We start from the raw sequence: 25745 nt of genomic DNA, 5'->3' as shown, positions 1-25745 counted from the left end.
TTTTAGACAGATTCTAATAGGTTGATTAAAACAATATAAAAAAGCAAGTTTTGGTCTTCTCAGGGATACCAAAACTCAGTTTTATTTTTAACCTAGCTCTAAAAGGAATCGTTTCATTTAAATAACCAGAATTGAAGTTCTCTCAAATATTACATGTTTTGAAACATGAATAGAAATAGTAATTGTAATAATAATAAAGTTAAAATAACGTGTAATTATATTTACATATACATCAATAAATCGAGAGAGAGAAATTGACATATATACATAAATACACCATACTAAAATAACTCAGTTTACGTAATACTTTCATTCAAATGTTTCCAAACAGTGAAACTGCATAGATTTATAGGAAACAAAACGACCACTTAAAGTGTACTTCGGAACATCAACTTGGAACAAAAAACGACCCAAGAATAACATGTTGGAAAAAAAAGTCAATGTTTATTTCCAGGAATTGCCTGTTCACCATCTCATCCCCCACCCCCTCGGTTACATGAATCTGTACTATCTCCGAACAGTGTCCTGTTATACGTTTCACACACCACACTGCACTACAAACTACAAAGGTTTAACGGTCTACAAGACGATTGTAATTTCACCCACGGTGGTGCTTTGTCGCCCCTTAGTGGTGGATAGAACACATTGCACTGCATGTCAGGCGGCGGCGGTGGTGTGTTATTGTGAGTGGTGCCCTGTGTGTGTGTGTGTGTGTGTGTGTGTGTGTGTGTGTGTGTGTGTGTGTGTGTGTGTGCGTGTGTGTTGGAGTGTGGGAATGCATGTGTGTGTGTGCGTGTGTGTGTTCTAAATGGCCACAGCGAACACGCAGACCACGCAGTACATGGTCCGGTTCTCCCATCGGACGGTACAGCTTCCTGTAAGATGATGAAGAAGATGACGATGAAGATGAAGAAGAAGAGGAAGAATCATCATGAGACCAAAGCAAACCAAACACTGAAATCTAGGGATGCAACCCTAACCCATTTTTTTAATCTTTAAAAGCCTTTTCAACTAAATGATTTTTAAAAGCCATTTGATTTAGTTACATTTGTAAAAAGCCTTTTAATTTGGTTACATTTTTAAAAGCAATTAAATTTCGTAAAAATGTCGAAGCCATTCATTTCAGTATGTCAAAATGTAAACATACTTGAAACTTTTAATATTGTACTCTGAAAACAAGGTAATTTCAATGTTTTTGACCTCTGTCAAAAAGAAAATAGAGCGCTTTAAAAGCTGTGCCATTTCCGAAAGCCAATATCCATTAGCTAACTTGTAGGTATCATTCGGTAACCCACCTCAACCCTAACCTCCCCCTTAACGAGCTGTCATTAACAATGAGATTAACAAAATCAATACATCAGGCTTAAAAAACGGATTATACCAAAGTAAGCAGATTCAAGACCCAGGGCCTCTATGAATTCTCTTTTTTGCATAGGAAATTTCCTTTCCTATGGAGATGACCCGGAAGTGTTTGGAGGAAAGGTGGTTCAAATTCTAAATATGCTTAGGAAAGGAGCCTTGATGCTTCCCTTACCCCTCCTTTATCCTAGACTACTCCTTCGCAACCTTTACTAAAGGAAAGGTAATAGTGGTACCCCATAATCCTTTACGGCGGCAATATTTAAAGCAACAAGCCAGGGGTCGGCAACCCTAGTCATATGCGCCACCACTGGCACAGGGCAGCATATTCATTGGCACACTTAAAAAAAAAAAAAAAACTTCTTTTTTTTTAGCACAATGCGGCAGCATAATCATTACTGTCGATTTTTTTTTGCACTTTCTTCTGTTTTGGACATTTCCAAATTGCAAATATGTTTAAATTAGTTAAAGAAAGCAGTGTTCTGAAATGGAAGAAATATTTACAATATTGTTGCAAGTGGCCTGTATGCATCGCCTTCATATGGTTTTGCAGAGCTGGACATGTCTTAAAGTTATTGAGGTGGATGGTTCCAAAATTCTCATCTAGGGCTCTATTTTAACGGTCTGAAACACAAGTGAGAAGCGCCAAGCGCAAGTAGCTTTGTGGGAAGTTGTATGGCGATGTCGCTAGTTTACCGGCGCGAAAAATGACTCCTACGCCCAGCACAAATATAAAAAGGGTTGGTCTGAAGTAGCCTGATTACCCGTAGGTGTGGTTTGGGCGTAACGTGCAATAAACCAATGAGAGTGCCAGCTCCCATCCACTTTAAGAGCCATGAGCGCATTTGAGTCTGGCGAGTTCATATTTTGTTCATATATTTTCGCGTCTGCAGTCTCCGTTGAGACAGATGCACATGGATTTCATCTTCAAATGGCTCAGTTTTTGGCCAAATAATACGGGAGTCCTCAAATAAATTTCGGCAAAGAAAACTTAGATGATATAACATATATGCGCTAACTGTTGTTCTATTTAATGATGTACGCAATACATTATAAACATTGTTTCTTATCAGTATTGTATGCATTATCGTTATCGACTTGTGTTCCTAAAATGCGTGTGTGTCCCCCCGTTAATATGCATTGCCATGGACTGTATTATGCGTTACGTGTTTAGTTTGCGTGTGTTTAAACAGATGGAGGCACACACGCGCGCCCGCATACATTCATTCTTTTTAACACTCACTCGCGGTAAAACAATGTTTTCTCACGATCAAATACTCATCAATCCTAAAAGTTATGGGCATGTACACGATGTCTGTGTCCAGAAAATAGGTGTTTGCTGTACGGTGTTTGCAGATGCATTGATTTAAAAGAACAACTTATTACCGCTGTTTCAGCTGTTCTTTCCCAAATAATTTACCAAGAATGTGTGGCTAGGTAGATGAGAAAAGCAAAGTGTAAGCGCGAGGTGCACAAGCAACATTATGCATGCGCCCTTTAAATAGCATCTGACCAACGCACCACTGAGTTTAAACCAGGTATTTCCTGGTTTGTGGCGCAAGTGGTTTCTGAAACTGCAAAATAGCACCAGGCAACGTTTGCCCCAGAACATGCCTCCTCCTTTCGCTGAACCGCCCCTTGGGGCGCAAGATCATTCCCTAATTTACCGACGCGTGGCGCAGGAGGGAAAAGCCAGTTGCAAACTAGCAACGACACATGCGCCAGTGATTAAGTAAATTGCGCCGGTTGCAAGATAGGGCCCCTATTCTCGATATTTACATTTCTCACAGTGCAAATATGTTTTTGAATGAAATTCTGAAAATGTGGTTTTAAGATGGGACATATGTCATTATAATTTGTAAGCCCATGTTGCAAATATAACAACAGAAAAACATTTAAAATGTTGATGCATGATTGTGGACTATATGGAAATAGTACAATTCCAGGTCTTCTGGTAATGTTTTTGGTCGCTGTGTCATTATTAGGGCTGGCCCGAATGCCATTTTTTCAGGCTTCAAATACTCGTTGGTTTTTCCGAGCGAATATTCGAATACTCGTTCCAGAAAAAAACACCATCAAAGACAACATTAATAATCCCTATATACTCCCTGGAACCGATTTTGATAGTATTTGCATATTTTGTTGAAGATTTAATAGCTTTTGAACGTTAATTAGTAGGCCTAAGTAGGTTGAAGTTCCTTAGATTTCCCCGTGAAAGCGAACAGCTGTTGCTCCGTTCCAAATCAGCTGTTCTCTGCCATCTCAGCCCTTACGGGAGCTTTTCAATTCATCCTGGAACGTGCATCTTTTCAGGGAATTTGTACAATAAATCCATAACAAATACCGAATATTGATTGTCTTATGAGTCCATATTATATCCATTATATTGATTGGGTATTCCCAAGACGCTCACGCTCTGCAGCAAGCCAGTCACAGTTGATTAGCGCGGCGCTGTACAGCGAACGTAAACAAACAACTAAGCTAAGGTTTTAAGTATTACTTTTCCTCCAGAGATCCCGCTAATGTTGTGTTATAAAGTAAAGGGAAACAAGATATCTATTCTTCCGCCACCTCTCTCGCTTCTCTGCTTGGTGTCGCTGACGCTTATAGTTTGCCTCCCTCGCTCTGGTAACGTCACGTACGTGAAAAAAAACAAAAACAAAGCTCCGAATACTGATTTTCCGAACGAGTATTCGAATATTCGAATAATTCGGGCCAGCCCTAGTCATAATTCAGCTTGATTTTTAATATATTGTTGCTTAAGGCACACTGATTAACAAGAAAACTTCAAAATGGCACTGCATGTTGAAAAGGTTGCTGACCCCTGCTCTACGCGAAGACGCATGAGAGACGCGGTAAAGCAGAAGAAGAGTAGAGAAGAAAATACAATTGATAATAATGGATAGCATTTCCAGAAACATTTAATTTGAATCTAAAGGAAATCATTTATCGCTGGTAATTAAGCACACAATATACACCGTAAGAAAATAAAATGCCGACTTCACATTTAAGAAAGACTACTAGGGGCAGTTAATTTCCACATGAAACAAGTTGAGCCTCTATTTTTTCACATGTGAATTGGGATTCAAGTGGCCTAAAATATTTTCGGCCAAGTCCGAACATAAGTGATTCACACTGTTGGCGACAACCTGATAGAAATCAATAGGACCAGAAAGCATGGATCAAAAATGAGCTTGATGTAGACCAACTTCGGAAAACTGTATTTCCACCGCAGAGAAGCTAGAGGTCAGCAATACTCCCCGTCGTGCAATGACGTCGGTTAGGAAAAGTGGAGTCGAATTCATTTTAAACAGCGCTGTCTTTTCCTATGTTCGAAAGGAAGCACCTTTTCATCTCCTTGACCCGATGACGTTTTCCACAAAGGTTAAGTAAAGGAGGCATGAAGGTTAGGAGATTTGACTATTCGAAGATGTCCCCAGTTTCCCTCCCTAAGAGGCTAAAGCTAAGGTAGCAGAGCAGGTGCTTACCGTCCATGGCCGTGTCCCAGTAGCACGAGTTGGCCGTATGGAGTCCGGCACCACACTTCTGCATCACCGCACAGTTCACTGAAGACACACACACACACACACACACACACACACATTAAATTACCACTTTTAAATTAATACACACATATTAATATGCAATTAATGCACATTAAATAGGAGCAAGATTTGCAAATTTCTGACAAAAAATCTAAATGGTGGCATTACCCTTAATCTTACACTATATATTGAATTCTATATTTAAGGGATTCTGCTGACGCTTTAATCCAAATCGATTTACAACCATTCATTCAAAGAATCAGAGACACAGAGAGAGAGAGAGAGCGAAAGAGAGAGACACTCATAGAGAGAGAAAAAAAAGAAAGACACACACGTAGATAGAGAGACACACAAAGGCACACACAGAGACAGAGACACATATTCACACGTTCATACACAGACGATGGAGTCGACCCCTCAGGGCGACAGCCAGCTCGTCAGGAGCAGTCAGGGTGAGGCGTCTCGCTCAGGGACACCTCGACACTCAGCTAGGAGGACCGGGGAATCGAACCAGCAACCTTCAGGTTACCAGTCAACCCGCTCAACATCCTAAGCTACTGCCGCCACGCACACACACACACACACACACACACACACACACACACACACACACACACACACACACACACACACACACACACACACACACACACACCCTTTTACTTGTAATACCCTTTTGCTAACAATTCCATTCAAAAACATTGGTGGACACGCTGATGCCGTGACGTGACTCGAGGGACACAACATTACGTTACAGGACCTACGGGACAAAGAAAATAATAAATGAACGACGGGACTCGATAGTGGTATCGATAAGCCCAAACGTTAATGATTTTCGGGTTTTGACAAGTGGAACCGGGTCCTTGATAGAACCAGGTTTCGATCCCCATCCCTAATGGTGACATGGGGCACCGGTGAAAGTGTTGGAACGCGGCCCAGGGGGCGGGGCCTGACCTACCAATGTACTTGTAGGGCTTCCCCTGTTTGGCCAGCTGGGTGAGTGACAGCTCGCAGATGGACGAGGTCCACTTGTTCACCTGCTGCTGATTGTAGTCCACCCGGCCCATGATGCTGTCGATGCACTGGAGAGAGAGAGGGCGAGAGAGAGAGGGCGAGAGGGCGAGAGGGAGAGAGAGAGAGAGACACAAGGTGGAGGAGGAGAACAGTGTAGCCTTAGAGTCATGTGATCGTCATCAGATGGTATTTTTAGCGAAGGGGATTCAATCCCAACGCTGCACACACACTAACGTTATGAGTTCTGATCTCGAGCCACCAGTGGTGAAGTGTTACGATAGGCAGTGTTTGGATCCATTAAAAAGTACATTTTGTGGATAATGACTTGGCTTCATAATGCATATAGTTTATTGGGTGCGTGTGTGAGAGGGAATGGTTGAGGATTGGGGGAGAGAGAGAGAGAGAGAGAGAGAGAGAGAGAGAGAAGTGTGTGTCCAACACCAGCTGATTCATGCTGACCGCTCACACTGTCAGCAGACCACCCCCCCTAATCGATGCGTCATTATGTGTAACGTTTCTAATTAATGATCATTGGTTAAGAACTGCGGCTTGACGTTTACCTCCTTGATGGTGATGGTGGTTTCATCGGGGTTGAACGAGCTCTGTGGATCGAAAACACACACGACAGAATCATCACATCATAAGACCATCACGGACTGAACAAAACACCTATTTGGAGACATTTAGAGGAGAGAAAACACGTTTTTAAATGCAAAGTGAGGCCCAAAAAAGCACTGCATTAACTTTAGTGGCGACGACATGACGTGTAACGCTCCGCCCTGGATATACTATATACACCATTAATACTATCCGTCTGTTAATGGTGAACAGTGTGCGATCAAACCTCGTCAGTCGGGTGATATTCTTCCATCCTGGCGGTCTGTCGGTGATCCTTTAATAAACGAGGACGAGTTGTTGTATTTACAAAGCGGAGGAAAAAGCGGAGCGCCGACTTCCGTCCCGACTGTCAGACTGCGGCGCCGTGGAGTCTGAGAGAGGGCGTCGCTGGGCCGGTTTTGCGGGGTGCTGCCACTGGTCGGTGTAGGAGTGGAAGTGCAGGAGGGAGGGAGGGAGGGAGAGACAGAGAGAGAGAGACAGAGACAGAGACAGAGAGAGAGAGAGAGAGAGAGACCTAGCACTTAATGTACGCACTTACTATATGACGTACTTAGTTATAGTATTTCGTTAGCTATCTTTGTTGTATAAAGGGAATGGGTTAACCTAGTGATTGTTAGTGCTTACCACTTGGTTATATGAACATCCTTACTGTACCGACAGCGATACATTGTTGTTTCTCTTTCTTCTGACAAATGTACTTATTGTAAGTCGGTGTGGATAAAAGCATGTGCTAGCGCCCTAAATGTAAATGCAAAAATAACAAGAGAATAAGATAATATACTGTGTATGAAAAAGGCTTTACTGGTATTCACAAAAAAACAATGAAAAGTAAATGACAGGTCACTTTTTTTTACCATATTCATCAAATATCACACATGCACCTCCTCTGTAACATACACGTGAAACCTATGAAAAGTGCAAATGTGCAAGATTTCACAATAAATATTATGTACATCCTCATAATTGTTTAAACACAAACATTTTAACTCAGTGTACATAAAAATGTGCCACTTTGATATACCATCTTTCCAAAAAGCTGACACACACACACACACACACACACACACCACACAATGTAATGACACACCACACAGTAAAGTCGCTGCAAATGAGTGGTTCAAATCTAGTGGTTTCGTTTACAAAAGAAGGCACACACAGTTTTTGTTGTCGTCGTCACTAACCGGTAAACATGGTACTTGTGCACACGACATTCAAAAAGGTATTTATATCGGTGGGGGGCATCACTAAATTCAGAAATAAATTCATAAATGAAATTCAAAATTCAATGTATGCAGACAAACTTATATCATGCATGCACCCTATGGCTCTTGAGCTATCATAAAGAGGTCCAAAGGATAATTTTAACCTTTGCGTCTTACTCTGCCCTGGCAATAACAACGGGAACGAACCTCAATATTATTATTTTCAACTAAATTATGAACTCTGGTGGAGACAAGGTGTCATTGCACGCTGGTTTGCTCCTGCGCTGGTGTACCTAGAGTTAAAAGGGGCACTGTCACAGCAACATTTTACCGGGGCAAATTTTGTACCGCCTACGTAATCTGCGTTCAAAAATTCCAAACCTACCTGGCAACGGACGATCGCGTCGAACGTTGCCTGGAAACGGACGATCGCGTCGAACGATGACGTAAGAAGGTTCATGAACATTCGCGCTCATTCATTGAGCGTCACAAGACGAAATAACATTAAACAGATAACACTTATTTTACAAATGACATTTATTTGCGTTGCTAACTTTATATTTGTATTGTATGTAATTGTTTAGTCGCATTTAGCTAGTAAACTGAGTATCAACACAAGCTAGCTAGACTATGATACACTTGAAACACTCAGTTTACTAGCTAAATTCAATACAATAAAAATATAAAGTAAAAAAAAGTGTTATCTGTACGATGTTATTTTGTCTTTGGCGACATGAGTGCGAATGTTTTTTGAAGCCTGCCTGGCAACGGACAATCGCGTTGAACGATGACGTAATGTTTCAAACATGAATTATGTAGGCGGTACAATTTTCGCCCCTGGTACAATTTTGGTGTGACAGCACCTTCCCGTCGTATTCACATCATCATCACATTTTTTTTTTTTTTAAAGGGCCACAGACACGCAGAGAGTCTTCCAGAATAGGCTTCCGTTTTCCTCACTCGGAAGTTTAAAATAAAGTGCACGTGCTGGAGCGTGCACCCCTGCGTCTGGGAGGCGGGGGCGGGGCCTGAGGCGGGGGAGGGGCCACCGAGGGGCCGGCGGCTGCAGGGACGTGGAGGTCTGGTTTCTCGGGCGGCTCGGACCGGTTCAGGGAGAGCGGACGGAAGAGGGAAGGCTGGGGAGAAACAAAATGGTGAATGTTTCTTTATGATGGGCGGGGTTTGAGACAGGCTGGGATTGATTGGGATCCGGGTTCGATGCCCGATTGTATGTAGTGCACATGTTTCTTCTGAGAACGCAGCTAGCTACTGCTAGTACATTTACGAATAGGTATTTTTTTGAATTAACGACTGCAATATTGTTAGCCTCATAGCATAATTCGCTAACAATGCTGTGCTTTATGAATCAAATAGCACTTTATATTTCAATCTTTAAAGCTAAACAAAGCAGGTTTAATTTAATTGACCGCTTTAAAAAACATATAAAAAATATATATACATTTTTTAAATATATTTTATACATAATAGATAAAAAAAATTATGTATTTTATGCTTAATATGGATATATTTTAAAAATACTTTTTTTACATAATATCAAATGTTTTTATATATATTTTATGATTAATATAGATAGATTTTTTTAATAAATGTTATACATACCATAGATATATTTTTTAAATAGATTTTATACACAATATATATATATTATATATTTTATTCATAGTATATATAAACTTTTCAAAATATGCCTTTGGGCAAGTCAATTTTTTTTGTCATCCACGCGTGACATTGTCCCACCTTCTTGTCAGGCCCTAATTGATCCTTTGATGGGATGTCTGCGCTGCCATTGGTTGGTTTGGTGATGACACTAGTCTTCTCATCCACTGCAGGGTCGGGGGCCTCTCTCATTTCAGAAGCTGCTGACATCAAGGAATATGATTCAATGTACACAATCATAGATTTGTTTACATTTACAACGTATAATTCCAAGAAATAGGCTCAAAAACGCATAAACGAAAGGATGGAAGTTTAAGTTGAATCTTAAATCCTGGCAATTTCTAAAGTTGATTAATTTAAAAATGTAAACATGGATATGTATTTAATTATAAATTATCATTACTTGATTCAATTATAAATTAACCTCAGTCTTTGGCATTATCCCGCTGTCGAGACATGTTGATAAGTTAAGTATAAGATTAGTAGATCTAGTCCATTTTACCTTTATATCTCTTCATAAGCTCCATTCTCAAACAAAAAACTACAAAAATGACTGCCGTTGATGTAAAACTAGCGTTGCTTCGCCAGACAAAGCGCAAATTACGCCAGCGGCGGACATATTTGTAGTCTTTGAAAACTGTGTATTCATCCCGCCTCTTATCAGATAAGCCGCCCTGATTGGTCGGTCCATCTCAAGGATATACTCCCCAAACACCCCAGGGAAGAAACCGTGACCTCTACGACGTCTTAATAACCTCTACAGCGAACCTCCCCTCTCCCTCTACGCACCTTTTGTCTCTGTGTCAGGTAAGGGGCTGTCCTGCGGCTCTGCCGACGGTCCCTAGAAACCGCGTTAACGTAAAAAGTGTGAAAAGCCAAACATCACCTTTAAGAAAGATAAAGTTTAGACATTGCTGCGATTATGAATCTGTGTTATATATATATTTTTTACGGCAGTGTGGGTGTCATGGCCGGCGGTGGGCGTTGACATCACGGGGATGGGTGGGGGGTGCGGTCCCGTCTCCGCCGACGCGATCTGCTCTTCTTCGTAATTGTCGTCATCCTCATCGTCTTCATCCTCATCCTCGTCTTCGTCCTTATTCAGAGCTTTGACGCTAAAGACCTGAGAGTCCGGGTTTATCGACGAGAGAAATCGAAACAGCGTCGTTAATGTCACAAAAATGTTCAGCTCGTTTCAGGAAAAAAATATAAATATAAATCTGGGAGATTCCGAACTTTACCTCTTGTGCTTTGACACATAAATCGGAACAAACACATTACCGCTATCGAACAAAGAATCGTTTAACTGATATACAGGAGACTAAGGCTGTGTTCCAATACCCATGCTACCACATTATTTATTACGGGAGGAATAGATTCAGTACGTCCAGATAAAAAGTACGGAACAGGCAGTGTGCGCTTCTTACCCACAATGCTTTGCAGAAGAAGATACATGGGTGGCACTAGTTTGCTTATCAGAGAAATCACCTGGGGTCCGTCCCAATTATATGCATACTTGGTGCAACGGTGCGTACTCTGTAAGGGTTGGCTGCGGTAGAAGTAAACAAAGGAAAAGTATGCGATTTGGGATGCAGCCCATGGAGTGACTTTCCATGTTACTCTGCTACTCTGCTAATGGGATTGAGCCTGGATTACACTGGGATTACAAGAAGGATTATGCAACAAAGAGGGCCACGTGACTAGAAGGGGTAAGGGGGGGTGGACATTGGGGAAGTCCCGCCTCTTACCTGGCAATGACCAATCACACGCTTTACACACTGGGAGGAAAATGTTAATCACAAAATCCCGTTTGCGTCTAGTTTATCGAACTTAATCCACTGGCATTTCAATGTTTTTCCTGTTTTAATTATCATGACCTCTGACATGTATATAATTTTTTGTGTTTTTAAATTTATATAAATTTATACTGAGCAAAGAATGGAGGAAGGATGAGATAAGAAAGGATTCCAAAGATGTTAGATTCACTGCAAAAAGGATGTTTTTTAAATGTACATGCATTTATTTACATATTTAAGTGAAATTAAAAGTAAGTACAAAAAAAAAGATTGCTATCTTGATTACAGGCGCGAAGTATGACATAATGTAAACATTCACAGATCAAGGCAAAATACCCTCACATATCTGAGGGCTTTAACAATGAATACTCTTTACTTATACAATATGTAAGGGATAATGCCCGACGAGGTGTCCATTATCAGGAATTAATGGACGACGTGGAGGCGTGAACCGTCCGACGCGAAGCGGAGGACGGTTCGCGTCGGACGGTTCAAGCCTCCACGTCGTCCATTAATTCCTGATAATGGACACCTCGAAGGGCATTATCCCGCTTATACCACGGTCACTTACCAACGGTGACCAAATTAAGACCATTAATTTATATTTTCATGCGTTTTACAATCTGAATATAAAGTTTTCCACAAAACATACATTTGTTTCCCTGGTTACGCCTGAGGGTCTGACTAATACCCGGAACCACCATTACACGCCCGTTGGGTTCTCATGCAACGGAAACGTTGTTCACTCCTCCAGTAATTAGGGCGGACCATAGCTACGACTTTAGAACGGGAGGTAGCGGGAGGTATTATAGTCCGCTGAGCTTTGTTTTGTTTCCCGTTGCTATGGTTACTACTATTTTAGAGACGATACGCCAGCTAGCGCATTAATTGAGAACGGTAAACAGACAATTTGACGGAACTACTTGTCCAGGTGTCCGTATATCAGGAGTTAATGCACACCCTGCATCCAATCAGAATCGAGTATTCCCGCAGACCGTGGTATAAATATATTTATTACACGGGTCTTTTCAACGTTCCGTTCACTTGCATGGGCACTTCACCACTTCCGGCGGCGAATTATTTTTTGATAATTCATTGGCAACGGATGAATAATGACCGCTGTCAAGGTAAACAAAAGGACTTTTTGCCTTTGGTATCACTCCGCACGTAGTCCGGTAACTTGTCAATGTAATAAGCGGGATATGTATCAACCCAAGCGCTGTCGGTTGCTAAGCGACGACGTCAACGTCTTGGGCGGACTATTTCTCTGCTGATCAACACTATGAATGCTGGTAACAAATACATTGTAAATAAATTGTTTCGTTTTGGGAAGTAGCCGTGTAATAAGAGGGATAATGTATAGAACTTTGCCGGTCATTATCGTAAAATAAGCCCCTTCATGGCGAAGCAAGACACCTCCGCTGCGCGTCGGTGTCCTGTTCGCCCTGTCGGGGCTTATTTTCTCGATAATGACCGGCGTTCTATACATTATCCCTTACATAGTCCCTGAGTCTGATTGGACTCTGGCCGAGGCTGCACACCTGTTGCGCGTTGACCAATCAGTGGTCAGCAGGCTGAACCAGCAGTAAATGCACTCAGTCTCGCACACATATCTGGTGCCAATATCACAACATGAATGGCGACAGGAAGATAAATACTAAAATAGTAGAGAAGAAATCAATATAAAGAAATATTATAAATAATGATGCTTAAAAGAAATCCCGATATCAATTTATCATTGTTAATATAATATCTGATAAAATGTAAACTAACAAATGTAAACGAACACGCGCAAAGACCAATACACGCTTGCGAAAGTTAACACACAAAATGTAACACAAAAATAACAAACCAGCCATATTTACATGTGATCAAACAAGGCACTCCGATTGGTCCATTGGCTAAGGAGTTATTCCCAACCGGTGAGTCACTTTTCCATGGAGCGGGTTGACTTGAAACTGTAAGGTTGCTAGTTCGATCCTCGGCTCCTCCTAGCTGAGTGTCGAGGTGTAACTGAGGGCGCACTCACACTAGTACATCTGTACCGTGCCCATGTCCGTTTGACACCTGTACCGTACTGAAGTACGATTCGCGTGTCGGCTCATTAGCATCTGTACCGTGGCCTGAGCAGACCTCTTCGATGTGTACTCAGGCCACGGAATTTAACTGTACTTGTGCACGGTTGGCTTGCGATCTAGACTTTAGGGGCGCAGAGGTGTCAAACGGACTTGGGCACGGTACAGATGGCCTAGTGTCTAGGTGTCCCTGAGCAAGGCACCTCACCCGAACGGATCCCCGTCAGAAGGTTGCGGTCGCCCAGAGGGGTGGACTCTGCCGCCGGTGTGTGAATGTGTTTGTGAACGGTTGTAAGTCGTTTTGGAACAAGGCCTAAATGTAAAGATGTCAAGATGGCCGTCATTTCAGGTGGAGGTATTGGGGCATCACGTCGCCCCAGAACTCTTCCGGTTCTCCGGTAGCTCCGCCTCTCCTTCTGGACGGGGGCTGGCTCTTATTGGTCAACTTGGTGCTCTGTTTTTCACTGGATTTAGTCCCTTTTTTCTCCACCTCCTCCTCCTTCCCTTCATCTTCTTCCTCACTCTCTTCCTCCTCTTCCTCACTCTCTTCCTCCTCCTCTTCACTGTCATCTTCCTGTTCCTTTTCACTATCATCTTCCTCCTCCTCTTCTTCCTTGTCTCTTCCCTCCTCCTCCTCCTCTTTCTCTGTGTCTTCGCTCTCCTGTTCTTCCTCATCTCCTTCCTCCTCCTCCTCTGCTCCTTCCTCCCACTCTTCCTCAGTTTGGCTGCCCTCCTCTTCGTCGCTGCTGTCCTCCTCCTGGGTGCTGCTCGCCGTCTCCTCTTCCTCCTCCTCCTCCTCCTCCTCTTCCTTACTCTCTTCCTCCTCCTCTTCACTGTCATCTTCCTCCTCCTTTTCACTATCATCTTCCTCCTCCTCTTCTTTGTTGTCTCTTCCCTCCTCCTCCTCCTCTTCCTCGGTGTCTTCGCTCTCCTGTTCTTCCTCACCTCCTTCCTCCTCCTCCTCTGCTCCTTCCTCCTCCTCTTCCTCAGTTTGGCTGCCCTCCTCTTCGTCGCTGCCGTCTTCCTCCTGGGTGCTGCTCGCCGTCTCCTCTTCCTCCTCCTCCTCCGGTCCTTCGTCAGTGGCGCTCCCCGTCTCCTTCTCATCCGTCTCCTCTTCCTCCTCCTCCTCCTCCTCCTCCTCCTCCTCCTGCTCCGGTTCTTCGTCAGTGGCGCTCCCCGTCTCCTTCTCATCCGTCTCCTCCTCCTCCTCCTCCTCCTCCTCCACCTCCGAAGATGCACTCTCCTCCTCTTCCTCCTCTCCCTGGGTTTCAGAATCTTCCGTCCTGCTCGCTGCCTCTTCCTCCTCCTCCTCCTCCTCCCCGCCCTCTTCCTCCTCCTCCTCCTCCTCTGTCCCGGCCAAGCTGCCCTTCATTCCATCCTCCTCCTCCTCCTCCTCCTCCTCCTCTTCTTCCTCAACCTGCTGGTCGGTGGTGTCTTCGTCGTCTTCGTCCTCCGTTGGCCGCAAGGTGGAGCTCTCCTCCTCCTCCACCTCCTCTTCTCTCCCTGTGACCTCAGAGCCGCTAAGACCTCGTCCTTCCTCCTCCTCCTCTTCCTCCTCTTCTCTCCCTGCGACCTCAGAGCTGCTAAGACCTCGTCCTTCCTCCTCCTCTTCCTCCTCCTCCTCTTCTCTCCCTGTGACCTCAGAGCCGCTAAGGCCTCGTCCTTCCTCCTCCTCCTCCTCTTCTCTCCCTGTGACCTCAGAGCCGCTAAGGCCTCGTCCTTCCTCATCATCCTCCTCTTCTCTCCCTGTGACCTCAGAGCCGCTAAGACCTCGTCCTTCCTCCTCCTCCTCCTCTCTCGCTGTAACCACTGAGCTGCTATGACTTCCCCCTTCCTCCTCCTGCTCCTCCTCTTCGCTCACACTCGTGTCTTTCCCCTTCTCCTCCTCCTCCTCTTCCTCCTCCTCCTCATTGGCTGAGAGCATGTCGGCCACGCTGCTCTCCGATTGGCCCTTGGTAGTGGCCGCCACCTCTTCCTCCTCGGCACTTCCCGTCTCCACCCCTTCTGCACCACCAGGAGGAGGGGTCTCGACACTGACGGAGGTCTGCCTCCTGGGAGAAGGGTCCTGCTCCTGCTCCTGCTCCTCCTCCTCCTCCTCCTCCTCCTCCTGCTCCTCCTCCTCGCTCCGAGACCGGTGCTCTCTCTCCCGCCGGTCTGGCGAGGTGGCCGGGGGGGAGTCCCAACCAGATGCCACCTGCGTGACTACTCCCCCGACGACAGCGCCGGCAACCGCGGCTGCGGTGGTCGCCATGACGACGCCGGCCACGCCCGGTCCGAGTCCTCGCGACGGCTTTGCCTCGCCCTCCTCCCCCGCCTCCTTCCTGTTCAGCGATTCCTTTTCCTGCTTCCACCCCCCCGGTCGTTTCCTGGCCGGGGGGGTCGGCTTCCTGTCATCGACAGGAAGTGACGACACATCGTCGGATTTGAGATTGGACGCTTTGTCGGCCGAAGACTTTGGATCTCCGCCGGAGCGTTTTGTCTGAACCATTAGTGGCCGGCCTTTGGCCTTTGCTCCCTTGGGCGAGCGAGGCGGATTGAGCTCGGCGGGTTCCAACTCGACCTCCGACCTTTGGACCGGAACCGCGGCGCTTTGTGCCTTTTCCTTCGTTTTCGTTTTAAGGTGTGACAAAGTCTGATTTTTTGTGTCCAATTTCTGGGAACCATGGGGATTGGATGAAGGTCGGGGGCCCTTGGGATTGGATGATGGTCGGGGCCCCTGGGGATTGGATGAAAGTCGGGGCCCCTGGGGATTGGATGAAGGTCGGGGCCCCTGGGGGTCCGACTGGCCCCAGCTCTTTAAGAGCTCTGTAGGCAGGGCCCGGTGGGGGCTGCAGTCCCCCTTCTGTGTTGAGTGCTGGAGCCCCCAGGGGGTCTGTGGGCCCTTGATCCCGGTCTCCCGGTTCTCTTTCTTGGGCCCCCCTCGGACGCCCTTATCGTCGGTGTGCTTACCCTTCCTCTAGTCCCCCCGACGCAAGCAGAATGGAGGAGAGAGAAAGAGAGAGAGAGAGAGACAGAGAGAGACAGACAGAGACAGAGAGACAGACAGAGACAGAGAGACAGACAGACAGACAGACAGACAGACAGACAGACAGACAGACAGACAGACAGACAGACAGACAGACAGACAGACAGACAAAATAAAGAAAGAGACAAAGATAGAAAAGGAGAAAAATAAAAAAAGGAAGAAAGAAAGAAAGAAAGATGGTAAAGAGTTAAAGGGTAACACCTCACAATAAGGTTACGTTGATTAACCATGAGTCAGCTAATATAAGTTACTACGTTAACTAACGATTAACCGTGAATTAATGGTCTATCCATCATTTACTGATTGTTCATGTTAACTAAGGTCTTAATGTATACACAATTTAATAGCATTATAGTTAGCCTTGGCCACAACCCTGAAAACGATGCTAATGTTATAATAATGCTGATGCTAATTTAAGCCAACGTTAATTAATGGTTTCTAGTCCATTTGTTAACTGTTGATTAATTGTTAGCTTGTTGTTAATCAATGCTTAGTACTACGTTAACTGACCTTAATAAATGGTTAATTAATGTACCGGTATTTAAAGTGTTAAAGAAGTTAATGAATCATGATCGATGCGTTAAAATTAATGAATGATATTTGAAAAGAGAAACACAGAAGCAAGGAAATGGTCAAATCAAATAAAAATGAGTGCATGAAGAAGAAAGTGTGTTCGGATTGACCAGGTATGGGACAGGAAGTGATGTTCTGGGAATAGAATCTAATAATTATCGCAAGTTTTCGGATGTTCTTGGATCTATTTCTCCATCGCCTGCTCGGGCGAAATTTTTTATTAAAATCTATTATCAGCAACACGGGAGACTTTAGCAAAATACAATCATCATTTGACAGTTGGTCTGACCGATATCGCTCCCCGTTATCACGATCAAGTCCTTTATAACAACAGCATTTGATAATGTAAGAAATTTTGTTAAGACTGACCTTTTGAACGGGGGACATTGTTAGTGACTGATCGTTGGGGTCCACCTTCAAGAGATGCGTCTGTTAGGGAAACACAGTTAAGAACGTTAATACCCATTCCGATTTGGTGTAAATAAGCTAAAATTCTACATTTACATTTAGGGCGTTGAGCAAATGAGCCGTTACAAGCCGTTTTGAAAACCTGCCTCTTCTGACACCATCTAAGCGTGTCCTAGATGTGTGCTGGATAGATCAGTCTACCAGCCTATCCAGTGCACTGAAGCAAACGCTGCTCATCTATCCGTCATACATCTAGGTGGACACGCCCACTTGTGATGTCACTAAAAGGGCAGATTTTCCTGCATGCAGGCTTGTATAATACCCTCCTTTAAGATAGTATATATTTTAAGCACACAGTCATGTTCTCACATGCATCATCAATTAATCAATTAGAGTTAATTAACCAATTAGAGGTTACCATGTTGAGGAAGTCAGCGGTGTCCCCCAGCCCCCTGACGCTGTCTGTGTCCGTCAGTCCGTCCAGAACGCTGTCAGCCTCTGTAGGGTAAAACAACAGCAGCACAACTACCGTGAGATCGGGGGGTCGCCGTGGTTACGGTCCCCCTGGTTCCCTGGGAGTTCGTGGGTCTAAGGAACGTGTTTATCCCGATGTGTTGCCTGAGAAGAGTTAAGGGGGATGTGATGTGGAGAAAGATTCAAGATTCGAAGATGTAAAACATTATTTTAAATAAAGTTTTTCGTAAAGAATATTTTTTTGATAAATTCGGACGGTCTGAATTCGTGTTTTTGTTCGGGGATAGACCCTGATACCCTAGTGATTTCATTATCTTTTTATTTATTTGTATTATCATCGTTAATAGTTGTCGTTTGTCGACCTCGCAACCGTTTAAATAGTTAGCATAGCTTTCAACATTACTTTACCTCAGCTAGAATTAGCACAGCCCAACCGATTGAAGGCTATCTTTAAGACGGTGTGTCCTACAATACACCGTCTCATAATCTAGAATCACACTGATCATCCGAAAAAAGCTATGAATGCACTCAATTCATAACGAGCAAAAGTTTGGTCCAATGAGAGAATCGAAAGAGAAGAGGGAGGGGTATCAGAAGGGGAGGAATCGGAAGAGGATGGGCCAGAGGAAGGAGGCGGAGCCAAGAGGGCGGGGGATCCGAGGGGGAGGAGTCAGAAGAGGAGGAGCGTCTGAGGAAGAAGGCGGGGCCAAGAGGAGGGGGAGGAGTCTGAGTCCGCGGAGGTAGGTACCCTGGTGTTGGTGCATGCCGTTGTGCACCTGTCTGTGGGCCAATGGCAGCGACGAGGGCGGGGCCAGGCGTGGGGGCGGGACTGTGTTGGTGTGGACAGGAAGGGGCGGGTTGAGGTAGGCCGGCGTCCGGGCAGGCAGCGTACGGAACATGGCGCCGAACTGGTCCGGGGAGCGTTCCTGGAGAGGTGGAGGAGTCAGCTTTAGGTACAGGAAGGTACAGGAAGGTCCATATATGGGCTTATAGGCGCCATTTTGAAAAACAGTCTAATAACAACAACAACGTAATAACAATAACAATGGTCTTGAAGAAGTCAACGCCCTCGTACGTTTTTTGTCTTTTTTTACACTTTTGTCGTTATCTTTTCCGTAATGTCGAAAGATTTTACACTTCTGGAAATAAAAATCTTGTATTGTAACCCATAAATACGCTTTGATTATCTTTCTTGAAACATTATGTTTTTTTTAAAACGATTATTAAAAATAAAAAAACGATATGTATAAAGTCCAAACAGAGATCAAATTAAGGTGGTGCTTCATCCAAATCCCGACACATAAGAGCGAGAGACAAAGAGAGACAGACAGACAGACAGAGAGAGAGAGACAGAGACACAGACCGACAGACAGAGAGAGAGAGAGACACAGACAGACAGACAGACAGACAGACAGACAGACAAAGAGAGAGAGAGAGAGACGAGGCGAGATACAAAGAGAGAGACGAAGCGAGAGAGAGAGACAGAGACTGTCTATCTGTCTTTGTGTGTGAGCACCACCCTTGCCCCGCCCTAAACAGGAGCTGTTCCTCCACACACCCTCTCTCTCCTGCGGACCCGGGCCGAGAGGCTCCTCTGGAGGGTGGAGGTGGTTGTCGTGGTGACCGTGTCCCCCAGGATCTCCAGGCCGCCGCCCTCTAGGTAGTCCTCGGTCAGGTCCTCCTCCTCTAGTGTCACGGGGTCGAGGGTGGGGTCGCGGGGTCGTGCCAGCACCACCAGGTGGCAGCCGCCGCATGCTGCCTAGGAAACACCAAAAAAGAAATTGTTGTGTTTTAACGTCGTTTTGCGTTTTGTACTTTTATGAATGGTCTCTTGGGATACTCTTGACGGTAGAAGCGACAATATTAATGATTTGCGGCTAAATCGCATTTAAGATTTCGTGGCTAAATCGCTTTTAAGATTTTGTGGCTAAATCGCTTTTAAGATTTTGTCACTATATCACTTTTAAGATTTCCTGCTAAATCGCTTTTAAGATTTGCAGCTTAATCGCTTTTAAGTTCTGCAGATAAATCGCTTTTTAAGACTGACTGATATTAAGATTTTCCGCTAAATCGCTTTTAAGATTTTGTGGCTGAATCGCTTGCTAGCGTTCTTTCTGCGGAATTAAAAATAGAATGAAGACATTGCAACTGCTTTTTGTCTTAGCGAGTCCCCTCCCACAGCAGCCAAAGCGAACACGTGTTAGCTTGGAATCGTGCCAAACTTCACCTTTTAAAGTTCGAAATTTCTTTCCACCTTGCCAACTCACCGATATTAATCCCAGTATGACCCCTCGTTTAGTTGTTTGTTTTAAACCAACTTATTTTTGTCGCTGAAGAAGCTAGCGAAGGCGCTAACGTCGTTAGCGTAGCCAAAACAAGGGCGTAACTAGTGCCTTGGGGCAGGGCAGTGTTTCTCAACTGGTGGGCACTACCCGAAAGCGGGTTGCGGACATGTTCGGAATGGGTCCCGGAGCGTGTGGTCAAAAAACTAAATTATATATATGAATACTAGGGCTGTAACGATACTCGTATCGAAACCGAAATCGCGACACTCAAAGCCACGAACCTGTCTCGCTGTGTGAGAAGACAGAAGCGCGATATGCCCTTTCTAACTCTCCGGTCAAATTGTCCGATTGAAATTTGCTAATGATTTGTCTAAATAATAGTCTGCTGACAGCGCCCCCTCCTATCGATGCCGTAAGTATGCGACGAGATGCCCTCTCTGTGATGACAGCTCTCCGTGGCTACGGAGGATTGCATTTCTCCACAGCCGTCGAAGTCCTCATATGCGATATGAACGACATTTATCCATAGTGGGACAAGCGCGAAAAAAATTGCCTGGGTGATCCTGTCTCTATTGTTTTGTGTGATTTGACTGGCAGTTTGTCTGCTTATAGGTCGGAATGAAGCGGCCACCAATTATTGACAGGATGGGTACTTTATTCTACCGGACTCGTTCGCTTCTTCACTAGACACACGTGCTACTCGCTGACGTCACTCACACACGCATACGCACACTGCCATTCTCGCACACACACATATGCTGCTCGTATGCCCCGTTATTGCGACGCTCATGTTTTTCCCCATCTATTGAAAGTTAGGCTATTAAACATGTTGCATTCTATACGGCCTGATTATGTCATTATTTAAGCTACATAGCCTAATAAGAAGCGCTAATAAGGATATTTGACTAAACCAACCAAACAGTTCAGGGTTTTTGCCTACCAGCAAAAAGCATCCACCAACTGCAATCTTTGGTTATTTCTTTATTAATGTAGCTATACTTTAATAGTATTCTTTCTGTTTTCCCTGTTCAAATCTGTTCAGTATTCCAAATTATTTGTTATCAAATGTTACATTAAGTTAATTGGTATATAAGTGTTGTTTGAATAAAATGCTTTTTAAATTTAAAAAAATCGTGGGATGTATCGAACCGTGGGTCAAAAATCGTGATACAAACCGAATCTTTTTTTACTTGACTCTTATTGCTAGAGTAATCTGATTTGAATAAAAGGGATGAAAATATCTGTTTATTCATTTTTATAAAAGTTTATTGGGACATTGTGCGTGTGTGCTCACTAACTCATTTTCTAATAGTAAGCTAACCAAGTGAACACCAACTGGCCAAACCAACTGAAAGAAATTGTGCTAGTGTACACTAGCATTAGGTACATTATAGGTACATTATCCTCTACACAGCACATAGGGCCACCTGGAGGAACTACAAGGTGCACAACATTTTACTTCAGACAGGAGTGAAGCTTTCAAATGCAAATCGTGATTGATCTGTATGGTCGATTTATATTGTTTTTGTAAAAAAAAAAAAAGAAACATGGTCGAACGATGTGCTTGGGGTACATGTAACACGGACTGTGGGTATCCCGAGAGGCTGCAGAATGGGGTATATTTCATCCCTTTTCCCAAGCCACAACTGGACAAGTGTGTAATGTGTGGAATTCCAGAATACCAACAGAATTTAAGTTTGTCACCTTCTGTATGTATTTAAAGTTTTGAATATGCCCCTCCATAGCGTAATGTAGTCCCTTTGGATTCAAAATTTCTCCAAAACCTGCTTTGACGGACTGTCAGCTGACATTTTTTCATTTGTTTTTTTTATCCAGTCTGCTTTGGGCATGACTTAGCGACAGGTCAATTGTGTGCAACAGCTCAACCTACTGCCTGGACGCGGTACTGCAGGAAGTGGGGGCAGAGTGTGGGCTGGAACTGGTTGGTGAAGTTCTCCTCCCCCAGGCCCAGCTTGCCGTGGCGACCATCTCCAAATGTGTAGAGCAGGCCGCTCTCTGGGGAATCACCATGGCAACGGCAGGTCAACATACTGGGGGAATGGCTAAATGACAGATGTGTGTGTGTGTGTGTCAATGTGTGTGAGAGAGAGAGAGAGAGAGAGAGAGAGAGAGAGAGAGAGAGAGAGAGAGAGAGAGAGAGAGAGAGAGAGAGAACGAGAGAGAGAGAACGAGAGAGAACGAGAGAGATAGAGAGAACGAGAGAGATAGAGAGAGATAGAGACAACGGGAGAAACGAGAGAGACAGTGTTAAAGAGAGACTCCGTGTGTTTGTGTGTGTGTGTGTGTGTGTGTGTGCGTGTCTGTCTGTCTGCCTGCTTCACCTGTGATGACGGCCGTGTGATTCTCCCCACAGGAGACCCCAGCGGCCCGCCCCCTCCTGAAGTGCTCCACCCCGTGGGGGGATCGGGACTCAAACACGAACGTCCCATGGCCCAGCTGCCCGAACTGGCCCAGGCCGAAGGTGTAGACCCCCTCTTCTGCCAGCGGGGGGCGACGACAGCGTGACCGAACCAACGGACGACCAGAGAATGACATGTGCGTGGGTTCTACGAATATACGCACTGATTGTGTGTTCTACGTCCTGGCACTTAATGCACGCACTTATTGTATGTCGTACTTAGTTATAGTACTTAGCAACTGGTAGCATCTTATCCTAGATATCTTTAGTACTTAGCATGGTGTAGCGTCTTATCCTAGCTATCTTTCGTATTTAGCATGGTGGTGCATCTTTTCCTAGCATATATTTAATGTCTGCATTAAATAGATGCAGACATTTGCATATATTTAATTGAATATTATTACATTAGATATAAACAAAAATGATGCAGTTCCAATGTCAGCGGTGGAACTCACCTGCGAGGACCACCGTGTGCCCCCCGCCGCAGAACACCTGGCTCACCGGCCCTGGGACCCCCTTCACCAGCTGGGGAGCACGGTGGCCGGGCAGCTGGTTGGGCTCCAGGCCGAGCTTACCGCTGTCACCCTCGCCAAACGTGTACAGGCCACCGCTAGCTAGAACGGCAAACAGAAGAAGAAGAAGAAGAAGAAGAAGAAGAAGAAGAAGAAGAAGAAGAAGAAGAAGAAGAAGAAGAAGAAGAAGAAGAAGAAGAAAGTCTGAATTTATAATTCGGCTCTAGAATTGTTACTAGTGAACTTTTCTCCACAATTCTGAACTTTTCTCTAGATTGAAAACCTCTCTAGACATGTGAACTTTTCTCTAGAACTGTGAACTTCACTAGTCTAAACTGAAGTTCATAGATCTTGTGAACTGAACTTCTCTCTACTTGTGAACGACCCATTAAGCCCTCACGATTGTCTTTAAAAGAGTTTGCCTCAATAAAAAGGTACTACTTATTCCTAATTGCGATGATGTCAAATTTAAAGTGCATAAGAGTATTAAAAAGCTAACATTTTGTGCAGCTAACATTTTTATGCTAGATTTTCATTACTAGATTTTCATACTAGCTTTCCATACTAGCTTAACATACAAGCTTAACATACTAGCTTTTCATTCTATCTTTTCATGCTAGCCTTTCATGCCAGGTTTTCCATTTGCGGCGCTCACTAGGGTTTAATACTAGCCTTGCACGCTTGCTTTTCATACTAGCTTTACATACTAGCTTTCCATGCTAGTTTTCCATGCTAGCTTTCCATACTAGCTTTACATGCGCGCTGCTCACCCGTGACGAAGGCCGAGTCGTAGTAGCTTATACTAGCTTTACATGCTAGTTTTTCACACTAGCTTTACATGCTCGGTGCTCACCCGTGACGAAGGCCGAGTGGTAGTACCCGCAGGAGACCCATGCCACGGGCTGGCCCACGCTGACCTCCTGGGGGGTGGTGGCACCCCCCTCCTGCCCCAGGCCGATCTGCCCCTCGGTGTTGTCCCCCCACATGTACAGACGGCCACTCTCTAATTGGTCGATGTGGAAGGGGAGAGGGAATCAGTCAGTTGGGTTAAGATTATAAAAGTTTTCTTAAAGGGGAATTGGGATTTCAAATGTATTTTATTTATTATATTTAAATTAACTTTAACATTTATTAAACGTTTATTTTAATAAGGTTTAACTTTGAAAGAGCTGATATTATACCACCAGGTGTGAGTGTGATTAGCCGATACAAGCCGTTGTGGAAAATCGCTTCTGACATCACAAATGGGTGTGTCCAGATAGACGGTAGATGTGTGACGGATAGATGAGTAACGTTGGCTACGTTCCACTGGGTAGGCTGGTAGACTGATCTATCCAGCACACATCTAGGGGGACACGCCCACCTGTGATGTCAGAAGAGGCGGATTTTCAAAATGGCTTGTAGCTAATCACACCTGGTGCAGTAATAGGTCACCTTTAAAAGGGGAATTGTACCCCTAGCTTCAGCTCGAATTGGACAACTATGCGATTTCAAAGAGTTTATTTTTTACTTTAAAGTTTTACTTTAAAAGGGGTCTTATTACACTACCAGCTGTGAGTGTGATAAGCCATTACAAGCCGTTTGAAACTCCGTCTCTTCCTGTGTTTAGTGATATCACAAGGGGTCGTGTCCACCGAGATGTACGCTGGATAGATCAGTCTACCGGCTTACACAGTGGACCGTAGCAAACCTCGCTAATCTATCCACTTGCGATGTCACCAAAAGACAGGAAGAGGGGGAGTTTCAAACGCTTTCAAAAAAGTTTGTAACGGCTAATCACACTCACACCTGGTGTGATTTAATGCGTCTATGTTTCCATGGCGATCACTCTTTCAGAGACTCGTTTGCCTCGTGTTCAATGTTGAGAACACAAACGCACACACTTCTCTCTACACCTATCCCTTTCTCGCCCATTCCCACTCTCTCTCACGCACAAACACACACACACACAGACAGACACCCACTCTCTCTCTAACAATGTCTCTCTCACCGGTCAGCGCGGCCGAGGTATTCGAACCGGCAGCGAGCATTCTGATTGGCCGCTTGGAGCTGAAGAACTTGATTTGCTGAAAGGCCATTCGCTCGTCACAGTCACCGAGCCCCAGCTGGCCCTCGCTGTTCCCCCCCGTGGAGTACACCGCACCCTGGGCTGAGACACACACACACACACACACACACACACAAATACAGATACAAACACAGGCACACGCACACAAATACATGTGCAGGCACACACCAACATTAATGCACACCCGCACAAACACACATACGCACAAACACACACACACACGTACAGCAACATTCATGCTCACACTCATACCAACATTCATTCATACACACTCACACGTAAACGCACAAACACCAACATTCATGCACAAACGTACACGAACACATACAAAGACAGATAAACACAGGCACACACACACACACAAACACACACATACAAACCATCATCATCATCATGCTCCATCATTAGAACAGTATGCATTACAATACGATAATTTACGCTTCTAGCTTAGACTTTTTACGATCGCTTTTCATTCCTTTTCTATTTTCAAACGTGTTAACTTAATAAAGCACAAACCTGTACAGATGATAGTGTGGTTTCTTCCGCAAGCCACAAGTCGTACTTTCTCAGACTTCAAGGCTGGAAAAAAATGTTTTTATATTATTAGACATGAATAAAAATCAATCAATGTCCGTTTTACTTTAACAGAAACAACAGCGTAAAAGATATTGGTTTCTCCTTGTATGCCATGCAAT

General features: G+C 44.5%; 3 protein-coding genes across 3 annotated transcripts in view; all 3 read right to left on the bottom strand.

The window, feature by feature from the left end:
• Nucleotides 1-422: 422 nt before the first annotated feature.
• dynlt3 (dynein light chain Tctex-type 3) lies at nucleotides 423-6937 on the bottom strand. The gene is made up of 5 exons (XM_030359966.1): nucleotides 6763-6937; nucleotides 6479-6520; nucleotides 5863-5986; nucleotides 4848-4925; nucleotides 423-875 (listed from the first exon to the last, which is right to left on the bottom strand). The coding sequence occupies exons 1-5, from the start codon at nucleotides 6787-6789 to the stop codon at nucleotides 805-807; spliced, it is 342 nt and encodes a 113-aa protein (XP_030215826.1). The 5' UTR covers nucleotides 6790-6937; the 3' UTR covers nucleotides 423-804.
• Nucleotides 6938-7314: 377 nt separating this feature from the next.
• LOC115546481 (WAS/WASL-interacting protein family member 2-like) lies at nucleotides 7315-11661 on the bottom strand. Its single transcript, XM_030359965.1, has 5 exons — nucleotides 10843-11661; nucleotides 10368-10538; nucleotides 10205-10256; nucleotides 9497-9615; nucleotides 7315-8874 (listed from the first exon to the last, which is right to left on the bottom strand). Exons 2-5 carry the CDS (start codon nucleotides 10404-10406, stop codon nucleotides 8707-8709), a joined length of 378 nt encoding a protein of 125 aa, XP_030215825.1. The 5' UTR covers nucleotides 10407-10538; nucleotides 10843-11661; the 3' UTR covers nucleotides 7315-8706.
• A 1016-nt stretch (nucleotides 11662-12677) lies between these two features.
• The window catches only part of rpgrb (retinitis pigmentosa GTPase regulator b), a 16685-nt gene continuing 3617 nt past the window's right edge, over nucleotides 12678-25745 (bottom strand). Inside the window, exons 4-15 of the mRNA XM_030361037.1 lie at nucleotides 25567-25629; nucleotides 24973-25131; nucleotides 23836-23985; nucleotides 22926-23084; nucleotides 22394-22549; nucleotides 21943-22067; nucleotides 19325-19525; nucleotides 18515-18692; nucleotides 17711-17790; nucleotides 17254-17313; nucleotides 14620-16242; nucleotides 12678-14565 (exon numbers count right to left, since the gene is read on the bottom strand). Of these exons, the coding sequence (XP_030216897.1) occupies nucleotides 13627-14565; nucleotides 14620-16242; nucleotides 17254-17313; nucleotides 17711-17790; nucleotides 18515-18692; nucleotides 19325-19525; nucleotides 21943-22067; nucleotides 22394-22549; nucleotides 22926-23084; nucleotides 23836-23985; nucleotides 24973-25131; nucleotides 25567-25629 (3893 nt within the window). The 3' untranslated portion in view covers nucleotides 12678-13626. The remainder of the gene's footprint in view (nucleotides 14566-14619; nucleotides 16243-17253; nucleotides 17314-17710; nucleotides 17791-18514; nucleotides 18693-19324; nucleotides 19526-21942; nucleotides 22068-22393; nucleotides 22550-22925; nucleotides 23085-23835; nucleotides 23986-24972; nucleotides 25132-25566; nucleotides 25630-25745) is intronic.

The sequence above is a fragment of the Gadus morhua genome, chromosome 7 (assembly GCF_902167405.1).
Source record: "Gadus morhua chromosome 7, gadMor3.0, whole genome shotgun sequence".
In the NCBI taxonomy this organism is placed as follows: Eukaryota; Metazoa; Chordata; class Actinopteri; order Gadiformes; family Gadidae; genus Gadus; species Gadus morhua.
This window is presented reverse-complemented; position numbering and strand designations above follow the sequence as displayed.

Excerpts from the sequence above, each read along its gene's own strand:
- LOC115546481 (XM_030359965.1), bottom strand. The coding sequence starts at position 10,406 with ATGTCAACGCCCACCGCCGGCCATGACACCCACACTGCC. Across the intron at positions 10,257-10,367 it reads GCCATGACACCCACACTGCC|GGACCGTCGGCAGAGCCGCA; the intron begins GTAAAAAATATA and ends CGCGGTTTCTAG. Across the intron at positions 8,875-9,496 it reads AATTAGGGCCTGACAAGAAG|CCTTCCCTCTTCCGTCCGCT; the intron begins GTGGGACAATGT and ends GTTTCTCCCCAG.
- dynlt3 (XM_030359966.1), bottom strand. The coding sequence starts at position 6,789 with ATGGAAGAATATCACCCGACTGACGAG. Across the intron at positions 6,521-6,762 it reads AATATCACCCGACTGACGAG|AGCTCGTTCAACCCCGATGA; the intron begins GTTTGATCGCAC and ends TTCGATCCACAG. Across the intron at positions 876-4,847 it reads CTGGGACACGGCCATGGACG|GAAGCTGTACCGTCCGATGG; the intron begins GTAAGCACCTGC and ends ATCATCTTACAG.